Source organism: Musca domestica, unplaced genomic scaffold (genome assembly GCF_030504385.1).
Source record: "Musca domestica strain aabys unplaced genomic scaffold, Musca_domestica.polishedcontigs.V.1.1 44, whole genome shotgun sequence".
Lineage (NCBI taxonomy): Eukaryota > Metazoa > Arthropoda > Insecta > Diptera > Muscidae > Musca > Musca domestica.
Window position 1 is genome coordinate 6213472 of NW_026712334.1, and position 20302 is coordinate 6233773.

General features: G+C 35.2%; 1 protein-coding gene across 2 annotated transcripts in view; it reads right to left on the reverse strand.

Annotated features, from left to right (window-relative positions):
• The window catches only part of LOC101899616 (netrin-A), a 235520-nt gene that overhangs the window by 12186 nt on the left and 203032 nt on the right, over nucleotides 1-20302 (reverse strand). The window contains exons 4-5 of one of the 2 annotated variants that reach the window (XM_005176806.4): nucleotides 6807-6956; nucleotides 6550-6645 (exon numbers count right to left, since the gene is read on the reverse strand). In XM_005176806.4, coding sequence (XP_005176863.2) covers nucleotides 6550-6645; nucleotides 6807-6956 — 246 coding nt within the window. Of the gene's footprint in view, nucleotides 1-6545; nucleotides 6646-6806; nucleotides 6957-20302 lie in introns of both variants that reach the window. The other variant, XM_011297981.3, reaches the window with a different exon arrangement.

Sequence of the window (20302 nt, forward strand, 5' to 3'; positions counted from 1 at the left end):
ATTTAACAGAGAATTTTGAAAATATAAATGGTCAACATCATTTTAAAGAGCTTCGAATTTTTTTTTTAAAATGGGTAATGTCGGCCCATTTTTTGTTATGGTCCCAGATTCAAGTAGTTTTAAAGGTTTCTATCTTTTGAGTTTAGTTTTGAAATCAGTAGGAAGTTATCAACATAGGACCACGTTATGCAGATGCTTAGGTAGATATTCCCTGATTTCAGTTATTTGGTCTTGGCCATATTTTTCAATCGAACTGGCATCAATTTGTCTTCTTGAGACATACAGGGTGAGATGAGAAAACTGCAACCAACTTCAGACTGTTGCCATTTCTAAGCCACTCGTCCGTCAGCTGTTAAAATTATTCCAGTGAAAGCTCATAATATTGTTTAAAATTTCTTTATATTTGGCTGGAAAACCACAAATGGCTATCGTTAGAGCACTCCAGCATTTAAATGTGAATAAATCTTTTGTGTCTCGTACCATCGCTCGTTACCGTGGTACTGGTAGGGTAGCCCGACGGCAATGAAGTGGACGTAAGAAAACAGCAACATCAGCAGAAATGGTTCGAAAAATAAAGAAGCGACTTGATCGAAACCCGCGTCGAAGTGGCCGAAAAATGGCTCGTAGGCAGAACATATCGCAATATTTCATTCAGCAAATATTGAAAAAATGAGATCGGGGTAAAGCCATTGAAATTCCAAAAAGTGCAAGAATTTACACCGCAACAGAAAGAAAATAGAGTCCAAAGAGCAAAGTAGTGAACTGCGGAATTTGGGTTTCTCCGATGAGAAAACATTCGTTGCCCAGCAGTTCGTAAACAAACAAAATGATCGTGTTTACTTGCCAAAGAGGTCAGCTGAAAATGTGCACCTACGGTTGGCCACCAGAACTCAAGCGCCGGCCATTGTGATGGTGTGGGCCGCCATAACAGCTGATGGTCGCTCTCCGCTCGTATTAATCGACCGTTGCATCAGATTAACTGCTAAATATTATCGCGAAAATATTTTAGAGGGTGTATTAAAGCCTTGGGCACACAAACATTTTGGCCGCAGACCTTGGACATTCCAACAGTACTCAGCACGCGCCACTCAAGAATGGTTACAAAATGTGGTTCCTCGCGTCATTTCCAGCGCACAATGGCCACAAAAATCTACGGATACCAATTCGTGGGACTATTGTGTCTGGAGTATTTTGAAAAGCAAGGTTGGCACTCAAAAATACCAAAGTTTCGATCAACTCAAGCAAGCGCTTCGTCTGGAATGGGCCAAAATATCGCAGAGCAACATTAAACTCTGACACAGGCTGAGGGAATACATATGTCGGCAAAACCGACTGATACTTTTTAACTCGTTCGTATCATATTTTAATTTAATACTACATCTTTTAAATCATTTCGTCCATTTTTTTAGAAACGGAACAAAAAAAAAAACCAAAGTAATTCTTGTATTGCAATATAGCCAAAGACAAAATGGACCTAAAATGCAAGGATTTTAAGGATTCATAGTCCGAAATTGTCCAAAATGGCGAAAGAGGGGGTAATTTGTCCCCTTTATTTAGGTTACCTTGCAATTAAAGCTTTTAAAAATGCCAATACACGTGCCTTCTATATTTTAACTCTTTTTCCCGAAATTATTGAAAATAATATATTTTTGGCGGATAGCGTATTAGTTGTGTTATTCCCTGAATAGAATATCCTGTGAGAAATATTTATAACAAATTTCTTGAAACTTTTTCCTACGACGGATCCATAAAAACCAAGGATGTTCTTGAAAGAAACTCAATTTTATATTCTGAAAGAAAATATTTCTAACAAATTGACGAATATTGTTGTGAAAGTCTCTGAAAAGCAGTTTTTCAAAAAACCTGTTTTGAGGCTGTAACCTTGCTAACATTTTTTTTTAATTTTCAAAAGTTGGCTCTAAGAGTTGTTGAAACATTCTAAAAATCCACGAATGTATCGCTAATATACCTTGAAATTGTTTTTTCAAAATTTACTATTCTGAATCTATTTTCTTGTGAGAAATTATTTTGGAAAAAGTCCTATTAGAGCGTTTCTTTAAAAAAAATATTAAAAACAAAATTATAGCTCTGATGGTACTTGAAGAAATATTCCTAAATTTATATTTCTAAATATATGGTTATGAAATTTTTTCTCAAAATTGTCCAACTTAGTCTCGGACAGTATCATCCTGAAATATCTTGTTAGTATCTGTGATTTTTTTAATTTATTAAAAAAAAGTTCTAGTATATCATTCAAAAAATTCACGATTATAACTTTCTCTTACACTTTAGGAAAATAATATTTAATCTAATCTTTCAAAATCTCTCAACAATTTCATAATTAAAACTCCACATTGATACATAACTTTCCATACCACCTTTCGACTCTGTTGAATATTCTGTAAGGAAGTCCAAAGCTGTATGTTGCATTAATGAACCCACACACCCACAAATACACACTCCTGTTAGGGGATAATCTGCTGTAAATCACAAAATTAATTGAGTTTGTAATGGTATTTTAATTGAGGTGGATATGGTGTGAACTAATTTATTTAATAGACAAATCTGTTGGTAATTAGAAGTTTAATTACAAATTAATTTTGATAAATTTTCTGTTTTTGAAATTTAAATTAAGGAAAGAGATTTGCTGATGTATTCAAAGGTATATGGATGCAACGGATCAAATGAGATATTGGTGATCATTTGGGTACTTTAAGTATAAGTATACCAAATCTTCTTATCCGGAATGACAAATTCCTATAAGATTCGACATTTTTGGTCCTTCGAGACAAAAACAATTTTTTATGAACATGTGTGTTCATACTCGAGGCCTTTAGATGGAGTGATCCAAAGGCAATTTATGATCTTAAATATCCAAAGTCCAAAAAGATTTCACCGACTTAGCCAGAAATTCCTTTCGAAACCATTGCGGGAGGCTACTGAAAAAAATAAGATTTGCAAGCAAAATTGTCTAATAATATCGAAAAATTTATCATTTCGTAGCGGTAGGTGTTTGAATATTCTCAATTATTATCAAATTTTCTTGTCCCCACTTCACTCTCTATTCCTTCTCTATTTTCCCATTGTTTTATTTAAAGCTTTTTTTTCTCTCATTCAAATAGACTCCCTGGCAATTTACCATAATTATTGTTATCAGTCAACACAATGTGGCCGTTAATAACTGAGCAATTAGCCATAAAACTTTATCCCTGTGACAATAGAAAAACTAACCAGAGCCTAAGGCTGAAGTTAAACTTTCAATGACACTAGCCGTTTTTCTCGCTCTTTCCCTATCATTCTCACTTACTTTTTTTCTGACAATAGTAGGATCCTTAGGTACAATTCCAGACAATTTATTTACCCGTTCATTCCTTTATCCATCCCCTTCATAATTCCATAGTTTAAGCCATTCGACCAACTTTCATAATAGTTTCAATATTTTGTTAGATGTTTATCAAAAGGATTTATTAAGTGTTATCCTGTGAGTTTTTCTGTTGCTTTTGCTTTTCTGAGGATTGTACAGATTTTTTTTGTGTTTGTTTTTTGCAGTTGTTGGCATTTTTTTGGGATAAGTTTTATTTCTATTCGCACAGAGTATACGGACTTGCGGAATTGTTTTCATTGCAGTGTTTTTATAACATTTACCATACATAGTATGGAGGATATATTAAGTTCGTCATTTCGTTTGTAACTCATCGAAATAATAATTTTAGACCTAACAAAGTATATATATTCTTGATCAGCGTAAAATTCTACGATTTGACGATTAAGCCTTGTCCGCCCTACATTTTTCAATGGAAATGTCTGAAAATCCACAAAAGGAGTTCCTTCTGAGTACTTTACCCCCTGGAAGGGAATTGTCTATATAGGTCCATGGTATCGTATAGCCCTCACACAACGATACCACCTTATATTTGGTTTTTTGATGATTTTTATTCACCGGAACTATTTCATATTTCGTATTTGAAGTTCCTAATGGGTACTACAGTCTATGACAGAAAATTGTCTATGCAGGTCAACTTTTTCATATATCGGTACCTTCCCATATTCGGTAATTTGACTATTTGGTACTACAGCCTGTGACAGAAAATTGTCAATGCCAGTCAAGGTCTTCGTATAGATCCCATATATAGCGGTACCTCGTTATATTCCGAATTTTGGTAATTTTAGCGACATTTTTCACGAGATATTTTTCATGTTTCGTATTTGAAAATTGTAATGGCCTATGACAAAAGTTGCTTATGCAGGTTCGAGTCTTCGTATAGACCCCAATATAACGGTATTTTTAGACTTTAAAAGATTTTTTTTACGGATTTTATTTTTGTTTTTGAAAATTTCAAAATTCGTTCCAAATGGTGGAGAGTATTTTAAGTTCGGTCCGGCTGAACTTACTGCTTTTTTACTTGTTTTGTTATCAAGAATATGTACAGGGTGAGATAAAAAAAAAAAACTGCTACAAAGTCAAACGTCATAAGTTTTACATTTTTTTAATTTTATTGAATGAAAGCAAAAACTATCGGAAATATCATCAAATTTTAGAATAAATTTAGATTTGTTCGAATTGGTAACTTTTGGCACAATTATGGCCTTCAAACAGCCAATCAAACCGTCACACGCTGCCCGAATGTTGCTATGCGGCATTTTGCCCATTCCCGGCGAAGCGGTTGCTTGAGGTGATCGACATTTTGGTATTTTTTAGTGCCAACCTTGCTCTCCAAGGGAGATTTTGGTGGACATTGTGCACTGGAAATGAAGCGAGGAACCTCATTTTGTAACCATTCTTGGGTGGCGCGTGCTGAGTGCGATGGTGTTGAGTCCAGTTGGAATATCCAAGGTATGCGGCCAAAATGTTTGCGTGCCCAAGACTTTAATACACCCTCCAGAATATTTTCCCGATAATAATCGGCATTTATTCTGATGCCACGGTCGATTAATATGAGCGGCGAGCGACCATCGGCTGTTATGGCGGCCCACATCATTACCATGGCTGGCGATTGAGTTCTTGTGGCCAACTGGAGGTGCACATTTTCAGCTGACCTCTTTGGCAAGTAAATGTTTTCTCATCGGAGAAGATTAAATTCACCACTTTCGGCCAAACGAAGCAACTTTTTAGCTCTTTTGAGTCTATTTTCTTTCTGTTGCGTTGTAAGATCTTACACTTCTTGGAATTTCTTGCACTTTTTGAAATTTCAATGGGTAAGCTCATTTTTTAATATTTGCCGAATGGAATATTGCGATATGTTCACCTCACGAGCGGATTTCGATCAAGTCGCTTGTTTAATTTTTGAACCATTTCAGCTGATGCTGCTTTTTTCTTCCGTCCACTTCCTTGACGTCGGGCTACGCTACCAGTATCACGGTAACGAGCGATGGTACGAGATACAAACGATTTATTCACATTTAAATGCTGAAGCGCTCTAACGATAGCCACTTGTGGGTTTCCAGCCAAATATAAAGAAACCACACTATCACGCTTGAATTCCATCACGAATAACTTTTTTTCTGGAAAATTCTGATCAAAATGCTTTGTACGCTTTAAACAATATAATGAGTTGTCACTGGTCGGTCGGGGGTCTTGGAAATGACAGCAATCTGAAGTTGGTTGGAGTTTTTTCATCTTACCCTGTATAGCAGTACATCCATATATTCCGAATTTTGATGATTATAGCGATATTATTCACGAGATTTTTTCATAATTCGTATTTAAGATCATTTTTTACGGATTTTAATGTTTTGAAAATTTCCAAATTCGTTCCAAATGGTGGAGAGTATTCCAAGATCGGCCGAACTCACTGCTTTTTTACTTGTTTGTTATCAAGAATATGTATATATAACAAATTGTTTGAATATTTCCAGGTGTTGCGATCGGATTAACGAAATTTAGGCGTTGCATACTTTGCGAAGTCCCACATTTAACTCCCAACAACGTTATTATTCACATATTACCACAGCCATTTACATTATCCAGTTGAGAGAAATCTTGAGACTAATGATGTAATTACAATTCAAAGCACTTCCTTCCGGAAGTTCTTTGATACCTTTCCCTACCACATACGTTGAAGCAAAGTGCCTTTACTCCATTAATTTGTTTATGTTTATTGACAACTGACATTCATTAACGAAGAAAAATAAATGCCCCTTTTAATTCATAAACCCGAAAGGGCGGACATTTACAAGTCTAATGAACCTTTAGCGGGTGAAAATAACTTCAATTAAAAGAAAAGAGGTTCTCGACTACAAATCAGAAACAGTAACATTTGCAAATTATAAGTAATTAAACAAATTATATGAAAATATGTGATTGTGTGAATTTGGAGTTGTCTGTCTGAGGTGGAGTTTGTTTTTGTCATTGAAGTGATGTAAAGTATTGCGAACGGCAAGATGTCAATCATCCGCAGAGGAAGTGACATTTCACAAGGTGTTAGTTGCCCAAGCAAGGTGTTATATCTGTTTCTTCTTCTTTTTCTTCTTGTTTTGTGTTACAACAACGAAAAGTGTACAACAACAACAACAAAAATGAAATAATAATAAAAAGCAGCACTTACTTACCCCTCCCACCTTCCGTGCGGTAAGGTGATGCGGAGTCATGTGGCTCAGGAGCGGTATTTTGTGTATCCAGCATGTTGGTGTTGCGTACGGGAGTTTCTAAAAAAATATATATTATGTTAATATAGAATTAAAATTTAATTGACGGAATTATGAATGGAAATTATGGATCCCGTCCCATATCCTTTTACAATTTAAGAATGAATTGAAATAAAATGAAGGCATAGGAATGATGTTGCCTAATATGCAAGGATACTTACTTATACAGGGGGCAATGTGTGATCGACTTTGTTGATAACCACGAGCACAGCGATTACATGTGAGACCAGTTACACCATCCTTACAGGGACATTGACCTGAGGTGTGATTACAAGTTTTACCAGTCGAACCGACAGGATGGCAGTCACAGGCTGTAGGAAAGAAAAAAAAAAACAGAGGGCAAGGGTGATATATTAATGGTGATTTATAGAAGGGAGAAAAAAGTGATGAAATAAAATAATGTATGGTAGCATTATGCATACTTTTAGGAGGATTCAATTTACATTTTTATAGGTATTATTTAATGATGATTTAATGAAGGATTCTTAGAGCCTCAGTCGTTAAGTTTTAAGGATAAAATCGATGATTTTTAAAGAATATTTCCTCTTTTCGATTGGGTTTTAACGTTTAATCGAAAAGTTTCGCGAAGATCAACAGGACAGTAAACGGATATTTTATCAGAGATTGTCAGACTTATAATCCCGAAGTTAAGAGAGATATTTTTCAAAGATTTTCACATCCAGAATCGTGGGCTATTGTAATTTTTTTAAAGGACGATATAATCAGAATTGAAGGTTTTTGGGGATAGATTTCAAATAATTTTTAGAGCTACATTTGTGGGATTTTAAGGATATCTATGCAAGAACTGTTAAAGCTATTGTCGTGAGCCAAAATTATGTGTGTGTTTATTTTAAGTACGAATTTTGGGGTTGTAATCACGCATTTTTCAGTATATTTGCCAAGGATCAAAATTTTTGGATGGCTGATATTTTAAGAGCAGTTTTGTAATATTTTGTAGAGGATATATAAGGATTTCTGGAGAATATTTTTTTCAAGAAACAACCGAGGATTTTTAAGGATATTTTTTTAGAAATATTTTTCAAGGACAACTAGAACATGTAAATTATATTTTCTCAAAAATATTTATAAGAATATTTTGTCAATTATGAACTGAGCAATTTTCGTAGATTTTTGGGGAGAATTTTCAAGGACTAATAGAACGTTTCATAGGAATACTTGCTCAGGAATGAGAATTTATTTTTTTTTAATTTTGGTAGTTAGCATTGCTTTTTTAAGCAGGATTTTTCAACAAAATAGTTTCAAGAATCAAATGAGCAATAACCATGTACAGGGTGAGATGACAAAACTTCAACCAACTTCAGACTGTTGTCATATCCATGTCACTCGTACGAAAGCTGTTAAAATTAATCCAGTGACAGCTCATTATATAGTTGTGAGAATTTTCGATGGTTGGTGAGAAAAATTATTCGTGATGGAATTCAAGCGGGATAGTGTGACTTCTTTATATTTGGCTTGAAAACCACAAGTGGCTATCGTTAGAACACTCCAGCAGTTAAATGGGAATAAATCTTTTTAACATTTTTTTTTTTTGAAGAATCCATTTTGATCATTTCTGAACATTTCCTCATTTTTTAAGATTTTTCAAATACCAACCGGGAATATCATAAAATACTTATTCAAGGGTCAATGGATGCTTTATGAAAAACGTATTTTAGGTCCTATTGAGAAGTTTTCAAAATATATAATTTTAAGGACCAATAACTGGAATTTTTAAGGAATATTACCTCAACGATCTACTGAAACAGCCATTAGTTTATATTTTTTCGAATTTCCTTAAAATAATTGAAATAATTGTTGATGTATTTTAAGGGTATGTTCAATGCATGAATATTTTGTCAAACATTAAAAGAGGGATAATCGTAAGAACCGGATCGAATCGATTTTTTCTAGAATTTCTCAAGGATATTTTCTTAATAACCAATAGAGAAATCATATGCGATGTTTCGAAGATCAAAGAGGCATTAATCGTAAAATTCTTGGGATACTTTTTTAGCACTCAAGGATTTTCTCAATGATGACTAGAGTAATAAGAAAAAAATACATATAAGAACCCATCTAGGATTTTATCAACAAAAATTTTTAGGGACCCATCTAGGATTACTTAGAATCATTTGAGGTCTAATGGACGCTTTTTGAAGAGTATTTTTAAGGACCAATCAGGATTTGTTTAAAGAATTTTTTTTCTTAAGGATAGAAAATAGCGGATTTTTAAAACATATTTTTATAGATCAATCCAGGATATTTAAGTATGTATTGTAACGGTCCAAAAGATACCAATCGGCTCTTTTGTAAGAATTTTCAAAAATAAATCAACTCATAATCTTTCATTTTTAAAATAATTTATTAGGGATCAGGATCAATCCGAGCCTTTTTAGAATACTAGTTCAATGACCCATGAACGATTTATTGAAAAAAGAATATTTCAAGTTTGTTTTCAAAGATGAACTGATCAATAATCGAGGAGATGTCAAGTACACAATAGGGAACAATACATAATTCCCGGCGAAGCGCTTGCTTCAGGTGTTCGACACTTTGGTATTTTTTAGTGCCAACCTTGTTTTTCAAAATACTTCAGACACAATAGTCCAAAGGATTGGTATCCGGAGATTTTGGTGGCCATTGTGCACTGAAAATGAAGCGAGGAAGCTCATTTTGTAACCATTCTTGGGTGGCGCGTGCTGAGTGCGATGGTGCTGCCCAATGCTTTAATACATCCTTCAGAATATTTTCGCGATTATATTTGGCATTTATTCTGATACCACGGTCGAGTAATACGAGCGGAGAGCGACCATCGCCTGTTATCGCGTCCCACACCACCACCATGGCCGGGGCTTGAGTTCTGGTGGCCAACCGAAGGTGCACAAGCTGACCTTTTTGGCAAGTAAACACGATTATTTTGTTTGTTTACAAACTGCAGGACAACGAATGTTTTCACATCGGAGAAAACCAAATTCGGCAGTTCACCACTTTCGGCCAAGCGAAGCAACTCTTTAGCCCTTTTGAGTCTATTTTCTTTCTGTTACGGTGTAAGTTCTAGCAATTTTTGAAATTTCAATGGTTTTACCTCGAGCTTATTTTGCAGTATTTGCCGAATGGAATATTGCGATACGATCAGCTCACGAGCCATTTTTCGGCCACTGTGACGCGGATTTCGATCAAGTCGCTTCTTTACTTTTTTAACCCTTTCTGCTGATGTTGCTGTTTTTCCGTCCACTTCCTTGACGTCGGACTACGCTACCAGTATCACGGTAACGAGCGATGGTATGGAACACAAAAGATTTATTTCCATTTAAATGCTGGAGTGCTCTAACGATAGCCACTTGTTGTTTTCCAGCCAAATATAAAGAAATCACACTATCACGCTTGAATTCCGAAACACGAATAACTTTTTTTCTGGAAAATTCTCACCATAATGCTTCTGTACGCTTGTAAAGAATATAATGAGCTGTCACTGGAATAATTTTAACAGCTGTCAGACGAGTGGCTTAGATATGACAGCAGTCTAAATTATATTTCAAAGACGGCTAGATCTATAACCGTTGTTTTTTTTTAATAATATTCCCTTGGGCCACTGTATCCTTCCCATATTTTAATTTTACATTGACATTATTGCTCCACATAAATCTCTCCAAGGCATAGAGCAAAAATCTTAATGTAAATCTTAATTGCAGTTGATATCATTGTTTTGTTCTGTTGATGGACACTTGAAAAATTTGTTCAATTTGGCCTGACTGCCTGTCTGTCTGTCCTTCCCTCCGTCCTCGGATGCACTCTGTCGTTCGATATCAACAAGGAAAATGCATTTGCAATAAAAATCTTGTTTTAATGAAAATGTTTTGCAGTTGCTTTTTTTTTTTGCAAAATTTCCATTCCAGTTGACCTAAAGAAGTCTTTCATCTTTAATATTTGTCCATTTAGTAGAAGTAGTAACAACAATAATAACAACGAAAAAACAAAACAGACAACTTGAGTATTTACGTATGTCTTCTTCTGCTGAAAAATTTGGTCTTCTGCGTTTATAATTCTTGGCAATGTGAAAATATTGTTTGTTTTGTTTTTCGTTTTTTGGTTCTGCAACAATAAAAATTGGAATGCCTGCCTGAAAATCATTGATGCATTTTATTTTCGTTTTCTTTTCGGCGAATATCTTTTGAATGGGGCACATGGTGCAGCAGGGCTTTGAGACGTGTGTCGCACTGTTGCATGCTGCATTTGTTGCCAGCCAAATTATGTGGCAAGTGTCTTGATGTTTTTTTTCTATATGATGGCCTGTTGAAATTTGTAAATATTCGCTCCCAGGGCTCCCAGGAGGGACTTTAAAGCTAATTGCCAATGAAAGTGTGAATATCTTTCTCTTATCACATCTTATTTTCATTGAATGCATTTTAGCAGTCGTTTTGGGGCTTTTGTTCTTTTTCAGTTTCCCTTTGTCTGGCCAGGTTCGTGTTGTTATCTTCAAAACAATGAACATTTATTTCGTCTGAAGTGTTCTCGGCAATGTCTTGGTCATTATCCATTCACTTAATGGGGGTCAATACAGTTTGTCAGGAGAATAAATTTCGAACGATGTTTTTAATGAAGAGGATTTTTGCATTAAATTTTTTTTTAAATTTTGCACATATTGAGGGCAGTACTTGAAAATATATCTTAAAAAAATCCAGTAGAGTAGTCGGATCGGTCCATTACTGAATGTACCTAAAAACGAAGATTTTAAGTTAATTGGCCTTTAAAAGATTTCTTAAAACATTCCATCGATTCTCGATAGATGTTTTTAGAGAATTCTCCATTGGTCCTTGGAAAATAATGCTTTGTTGGTACTTGAGAAATATTAAAAAAAAAAAAAAATAAAAAATAAAAAAAAACTAATACTTATTATTGAGAAAAACATAAATATATATGTATAATTCCGATTGGCCCTTGACAATTATTTGAAGAGTTGCTCAGCTAGAAATTCTTTTTTTGGTCCTTGAAAATATTTTTTTTAAATATTATGATCAATATATGGTTACTAATCCCGGAACAAGATATAAAATAGTAGTGAAACAACTGACTAGCTGACTGATCTAGAATCACAGAGCAGAAGAAACGGCTCCAGCTAGAGTTTTGAAATGAGTACTAAAATGTACAAATTATTGAATATTTTGTATTGGACAAATTGAAGAAGCTAGAATAGAATGTAGGAGAAATGTATCAAAGGATTTTTTTTTTGGAAATTCGAACTTAATGGTTACGAAAAGTTCTAAAATGATATTAAACTTCTGAAGTGGTATTGTACTATATTTGGTACAAATTGTTTATGTGTAGTCTGGACATATGGAGTTGGTTTCGAAAATGTGTACTATAGCTGTACAAAAGTACTAAATGCTACTAATCTTGGCACTAGGTGAAGGAATAGAACTGGAATCGATAAATTTGATACTTATATTACTGTAGATGGTATCTGTGTTTGAAATTTGGGGGTGGAGTGGAAATGCATCCCATATTTGTACAAAAAGTACTAAATGATACTAAATTTGGTATTGGGCGAAGTGAAAGAGTTGGAATCCTGAAATTCGATATGGGTGTCACTGTGTGTATCTGAGGTTGAGATTTGCAGGTTGTTTTGGAAATGTGTACTATAATTGTACGAAAAGTACTAAGTGTTATTACATTTGTTATTGAGTGAATGAATACAGATCGAATCCTGAAATTTTATATTGAGGTCTCTGTTGGCATCTGGTGTTAAGATTTGCAGGTGGTTTTGCAAATGCATACTAAAATTGTTCTAATGTACTAAGTGTTACTAAACTTGTAATTGAGTGAATGAATACAGCTGGAATCCCGAAATTTGATATTGAGGTCTTTGTTGGTAAGTGGAATTGAGATTTGGTGTTGATGTGGAAATGAATCCCATATTTGTACGAAAAGTACCAAATGGTATTAAATTCGGTATTGGGTAAGGGGATAGAGGTTTAATCCTGACATTTGGTATGACTGTTACTGTCGGTGTCTGTGGTTGAGAATAGGAGGTAGTTTTGTAAAGGTATACTATAACTGTTCGAAAAGTACTAAGTGATACTAAATTGGTATTGGGAATTGACCTGGAATAGGGTGAAGGGATTGAGCTGGAATCCATAAATTTGATATTGAAGTCACTGTAGTTATCTAGGGTTTACATATAGAGTTGTTGAAATAGCTGACTTCCTGGGAAGGTGTCAAGAGGTGTGCACCGATAAATTAAATACTCATATCAGATCTTTGGTTTGTATTAACCAAGTTTGAAAAGTATCGCTGACTTGTTTCGTATGTTATGGGTAATATATTTATTCAAAATGTTGATTTTTGTGGGGAAGGTGTGTTAAGCTTCGGATGCTTATATTGCATTTTATAAGAGTTTTGGTTATTCCCAATTTTGATCCGTTGTGTAGGGAGGTACAAGAAGGGTATATCCCATCTTCGCGGCATCGGATGTTAATTTCGTGTCCTATGAGCTTCCTAGATTTTCACAATTTTGACCCTTTTTGGGGGAGGTACCAGAGGGAGGGACCGATACATTCCATCTTCACACCGGACCATGTGTAATTTGAAGACAGTCCGATTGTCTTATAAATTACATTTTATAAGAGTTATAATTATTGAAAATGTTGACTATTTGTGGGGGGGCTACTTGATGGAGTGGGCCGATATTGTCAATTTTCGCACCTCAACTAGATATGATGGAAACATTGGGAATTGCAAAGCTGTCGTAGAATCAGATCATCCTTTCAACCTCTGTGCAGAAAAATACATTCTTTGAAAATTTTGACCTTTTGTGGGGTAGGTACCATGAGGAGTAGACCGATGTTACCCATATCCAAACTCGATCTATCTTGGACAATGATATTACGATGTAGCAAGTTTGGACTAAGAGTTCTTCCAGAGTTGTCGTGCGTACCAGCCAGCCAGACAGACAGACAGACGGACGGACATCCCTATATCTACTCCAAATGTCTGGAATAGGATTTGGTCTAAACAGACCTAGAGTCTAAAACTGTTATTTCGATGAGGCACGTATTGGCCGTATCAAATGGTATATATCCGCCTCTGTAGCTTTATGGCTGAGGGTATAAAAATGCTTAGAAAAAAACAATTTTCCCAATGCTCTTAATTAGTCCTTAATAATTATTTCCCAAAAATTCTACAATTGTAGGACTGAATGAGCTTTAGCAAATATTTTCAAAAATGTATAAGGATACGGATTATTTACTTCTTATCTTAGAATTTAGATTTCCCCAGTGCTACCGAAGTGATTAACCTCAAAATATTTTCCTTTTTTGCTAAACTTCTATCAAATCTAAAAAAAAAAAAAACTAAAATTTGGAGGCCATATTTCCAAACCAAAACTTTTCTCTTGTTTTTTTTTACATTCGTTGGTCACATGACAAATGACTTGTCATTTTTTGATAAAATTTTTGTTTATCATCATCTTCCTCTCTAGAATATTTTTGCAGACAATTTACAATTTCAATGGTATTGAATATCACATCATGGCCAAATGGCCATAAAATTTATTAAAATCTGATAAAACTCAATAACGAATATTATCCAAAAGATGAAAATTCCCCCCTCTTTCTTCCATCTAAATGCCAAACGAAGAAGAATACAACATACACAAAGCCAGGAAAATTACACCAGACGACTGTGACGGTGAGGTTGGCAGGCGAACTGGCTTTATTCATTTGAAAAAGTTGATGATAATAAATAATCATAATTTTCCGGTCATTGCTAAACAAAATTTGAATGCAAAGACATGGGCCGTACCCGCCCGCACTCTAAACACTAGAACAACAACAACAAGAAGCACCGAGAGAAAAACGTATGAAATTCAAAATACCAAAAGGAAATTGAGAATCCTCTTGGTTTTGGGTGACCATCACAAGATGTTGTTGCCGTTCGTGTTCTTGTTGCTGTTGTCTTTTCGAAATTGAAAACAGTTTTTTGAAAAGGCAATGACAGAGCAGATTCATTTACCATTTTTGTCGCTGTAATGTTGGAGGTAGCCGACAACGGTGATGTTAGGAAGGGGGGCACAAAATGACAACAACAATAATACAACAAACGCCAAATGTTTACAACAAAAACATCGTAAATCATTCATAAGTTTCAACAACAAGAACGGCAACATGATGCAAAAATCCCCGCTCTATGCTACGAGATGTGGAGAGGGAAGGAGGTATAGAGAGAGAGAGAGAGACAGACTTTAGCTCCTCCATTGTTAGACCCCCATAAGAAGGATGTTCGGGCATATGAATAAACATGAGCCAACTGTCTGAATGGAGAGTGGGTTGAACAGTTTGGACAGTTTTGTAGCTTAAATTACCATATAAACACCAGACCACGGCGGGACAGACACACACACACAAATGGACAACAAAAAGATCTACAAATCTATGTGTTACGAAAAAAGCGTGATTTGCCATAAAATTTATTTATTTTTTTGTTAGGTCTTTTTGTTGGCACTGTTTTATTTACTACTTTGTTCCGCCTCACCATGAAATCGTATTTAGGAGTCCAACCGTCCAACTAAATACCGGTAGCTAACAACGAAATGTCGTCGCCTGACAGGGGTTTGTTGTTGATGAGGACCACATATGCATGTGACATATGTTGAAAGTATGGTTTTTTTTTTTTTCGGATGAGGATTGTTTAATGAATGACTCGACTTGAGAAGTTGTGAATGAGTTAAATATCCTGAAATGTGAGTGGAGAGAGGGAGTGGATTGTGTAAAAATTACCTTTGTTTTATAAAAGGATTGGAGAATATTTTCCACGGTTTCATCTTCACAGGACAACATCGGAGAATATATTCAAAACTAGCAAATTCAGCCACTGAAGTCACTAAAGTCTTGAATATATCATTTGGATAAGGGGTGAATGTCGCTCAGAATATATGTACAGTTTCAAGTGACATCTAGTTGTAAACCTTTGTACTAAAGCGCACATAAATGGATCTCTGGATAATAGATTACTTTTTCGAAACGGAACGTATGCCGAAATGCATTTAAACCTACTTTTTTTAATTCACTTCACCAGTCGTAATGAAACATAGTTCGGAATTGTACTCAAATGACAACCTTAGTTTTCAGCTGTTGGTGGCACGTAATACTCTTATATTTCGAAATAAGTACTCTGTAAGACCACTTTTGTCTATCAGAAGAAGCCTAAACAATGAAAGGCGGTCTATCCTTAAATCGTCCTTCGTTCAAAGTTCATCTCAGCAGTTAAAAAAGCAATAAGTTCGTCCGGGTCGAACTTTGAATACCCTCCACCATTTGGAACACATTTGGAAATTTTCGAAAAATAAAATTCCTTAAAAATTCTGTTAAAATCTTAAAAATACCGAATATAGGAAGTCACAACATAGGCAAATTTTGCTTTAGGTCATTACAATATTCAAACACGAAGCTTGAAAAAATCCGGTGAATAATGTAGCTAAAATCATCAAAATACCGAACATTGGGAGGTACCGTTATATGGGTGCTATACGAAGACCTGAACCTGCATACATAATTTTCTGTCACAGGCTGTAGTACCCACTAGGAACTTCAAATACTAAATTTGAAACAATTCCGGTGAACAATGTCGCTAAAATCATCAAAATGCCGAATATAGGGAGGTACAGATATAGGGGGTTATACGATATCGTGGATCATCAAAATACCGGATATAGGGGGTACCGTTATATGGGGCTATATGATATAGTGGACCGATATAGCACATCTTAGAACTTGATCTTAACTCGTTTTGACTCAAGTGTGATTACAATAGACGGACGGACAATATATATACTTTGTAGGGTCTAAAATTTTTATTTCGATGAGTTAAATACGGAATGACAAACTTAATATACCCTCCACACTATATTTGGTGGAGGGTATAAAAATATTCGAATGTGTAAAATTTGAAGAAATTCGAATGCTTCTTTGTGGTAAAAGGTTGACTTTTTGTAGCTGAGTACCAAAAGGAGTGGACCGATACTGCTCGTCTCCAAACTCATTGTAAGTCTGTTAAAAATATTACGATGTACCAAGTTTGCACCTAATCGGATACTCCCTTCGAGAGTGCGCTCCAGATAGGCAGACGAACGGATGGACGCCCCAAGATCGACAGCTAATGTCATGAAGTCTCTATTTTGATAAGGCACGTTTTGGCCGTAGAGAGATTATAACAACGTAAACACATAATTTTCTCATGAATTATACAAATTTCGAATAAGTTTTTCTTAAAAACCATTAGACATGCAGGGTGAGATGAAAAAATTGCAACCAATTTCAGACTGCTTTCATTTCTAAGCCACTCGTCCGACAGCTGTCAAAATTATTCCAGTGACAACTCATTATATTGTTTACAAGCGTACAAAGCATTTTGGTCAGAATTTTCCAGAAAAAAAGTTATTCGTGATGGAACTCAAGCGTGATAGTGTTCTTTCTTTATATTTGGCTGGAAACCCACAAGTGGCTATCGTTAGAGCGCTCCAGCATTTGAATGTGAATAAATATTTTGTGTCTCGTACCATCGCTCGTTACCATTCTACTGGTAGCTTAGTCCAACGTCCACGGAAGTGGACGGAAGAAAACAGCAATATCAGCAGAAATGGTTCGAAAAGTAAAACGGCGACTTGATCGAAACCTGCGTCGCAGAGGCTGAAAAATGGCCATTCGGCATATGTTGAAAAATGAGCTCGGGGCAAAGCCATTGAAATTCAAAAAAGTACCAGAACTTACACCGCAACAGAAAGAAAATATACTCAAAAGAGCTAAAGAGTTGCTTCGCTTGGCCGAAAGTGGTGAACTGCCGAATTTGGTTTTCTCCGATGAGAAAACATTCGTTATCCAGCGGTTTCTAAAACAAACAAAATGATTGTGTTTACTTGCCAAAAAGGTCAGCTGAAAATGTGCACCTTCAGTTGGCCACCAGAACTCAAGCGCCGGCCATGCTGATGGTGTGGGCCGCCATAACAGCAGATGGCCGCTCTCCACTCGTATTAAGCGACCGTGGCATCAGAATAAGTGCCGAATATTATCGCGAAAATATTCTGGAGGGTGTATTAAAGCCATGGAAAGCACCATCGCACTCAGCACGCGCCAACCAAGAATGGTTACAAAATTAGATTCCTCGCTTCATTTCCAGCGCACAATGGCCACCAAAATCTCCGGATACCAATCCGTTGGACAATTGTGTCTGAAGTATTTTGGAAAGCAAGGTTGGCACTAAAAAATACCAAAGTGTCGATCACCTCAAGCAAGCGCTGATTGATTCAAATATTTTCTTGAAATAAAATGAAAATACTAATTTCTCTATTTTGGTGACTTATAGTAAAATTTCAGAATATGTTTATCTTTAAAGTTGTCCTTCTGAAATTATACTTTGTAGACGAATTTAGCATAAATATAATATTGCTAAACCCCTAAAATGTGTTACTTGCTCCTATTCCGTTTAAAGGGAGTTTTTAAACAGTTTTTGAAAAAAAGGACCAAAATGCCTAAAATCTCAGAAAATGTTGAAGAGGTTGAATTTGCCCGCTCGATTTATGTTACTTTGTCGAAAAAATTGCATTGTGTAAGAAATGTTTGAAAAGGAAAATTATCCCTGGTCCTTTGAATCCCAAGTCCATTAGATTTAAATAGCTTTCACCTAATTTCTTTTCCAACAAATGTAAATTACATGATGAAAATTAAAAACCTAATCATTTTGTTGGCATTGTTTTCATAGCCATTTTATGAACTGTGTACACACAAAGATGTGACATATCCTTTCCATTTCAAGGGACAACATTTTCAGTGACATGAGCTTACATTTGTGTATGGGACTAATTATGGCTGTTTTTTTTCAGAAAACTAAAAAGTCTTCCCCAGAAACTTCATACTTCAATATACCCACTTAAAGCCACGAATGTAAAACGAGTACCGTAACAAATTTGAAATGTAAAATACACATATTTCAAGCAGGACACGATATTCGTTCTATGATTTCATTTTTTTTACAATCCAATTTTAAATGTTATTTTTTTTGGTATGTTTTTTTGTTTTTAAATAGATAGCAAAGTCCATTCATTCATATTCATTACAACTCGTCCTGGCATCATCTGTCTGCAGGCTGGCTGAGTTTCAAAAATATAATACCTGCATTAAAATGACATTGTTTGTGGCATTTACATTTGGTTTTTTTGAAATCTGTCTTGGGGGATCTGCTATTAAATTACCCATGTTAAAAATATAAAAATATTTTTGTTGTTTGTTTAGAAATACAAATGACAATGACAGGAAATGTAATATAATATTAAATTATTACATGAGGAAAAATTTTGGGTAAATGGACTACAACTAGTCAACCTTAAGCAATTTAGCAAAGACAGACTTGACATCATTCACAAAAAATATTTAAATGAATGAAAATTAAATAAACAAACTCAAATGTGTGCAAATTTATAAAAATAGAAAAAAAATATTTTTCTAAATTTATGACGTCATTTGTCAAAAGACAATACCTGAGTCTATGTGGAAATCATGCATGGCCAAAAAAACCAAAGTTAAGAAATCTAATTTAACTTGATATGGTTTGTTAAGAATTGCAAGAAAAAACAATATGAATTGTGGTTACGAGGATGTTATGGTAAGGTTAAAGGTAAGTTCTCATAAAATCTAGAATATGCAGATTAGAAATGCCAAATACTTAGTCAGGGAAAAGTCCACCTTAAAATTGTAGATTCGTTCCAATAGTTCTTGTTAGGCCTTTTTAGTATTCAAAATGCACAATTGGTTCAGTTTGACGAAAATTGTAAATCAAAACGTTATACAACGTTCAAAAATTTCAGACTTTCAAAATTAGATATTATTCAAGTTTTCCTTTTCGGAAAAAAAAAACAATAGGAAAATGTTTACCTTTTACACGGAAAAGTCTCCAAACTCTTTCACTTTAAAGTTAACGGAGGACGATATTAGTAAAACCATTGTACATTGGACCCACAGCTAATTTTCGTGTCGAAAACGTCTTTTATACCCTCCACCATACTATGGAGGTTTTTTATTCCGTGTATAACTCCTCGAAATACTCATGTCAGACTCAACAAAGTATATATATTCTTGATCAGCGTAAAATTCTAAGCCGATTTAGGGAGGTCCGTCTGTCTGTCTGTGTGTCTGTATGTCTGTCTGTCTGTTGTAGTCACGGATTGAGATTGAAGGCTAAAATTTGGCACACATGTTTATTTCGCCAGTAGGCAGGTTAAGCTTGTAAATGGGTCATTTGGGTTCACGTTTTCATATAGCCCCCATATAACGGCACCTCCCGATATTCGGTATTTTGATTATTATAGCCGTAATTGTTTCAAATTTGGTATTTGAAGTTCGTAATGGATACTACAGTCTATGACAGAAAATTGTCTGTGCCGGTCCACGTATCCTATAGCTCCCATATAACGGTACATACAAATATTCTGTCTACTGGTACATACAAAAACTGTCTATGCAGGTCCAGGTTTTCGTATAGGCCCCATAAATCAGTACCTCCCTATATCTCGTATTTTGACGATTGACGAATGTCGTGTTTGAAGTTCGTAATGGATTCAACAGCCTGTGACAGAAAATTGTCTATGCAGGTCCAGATCTTCGTATATACT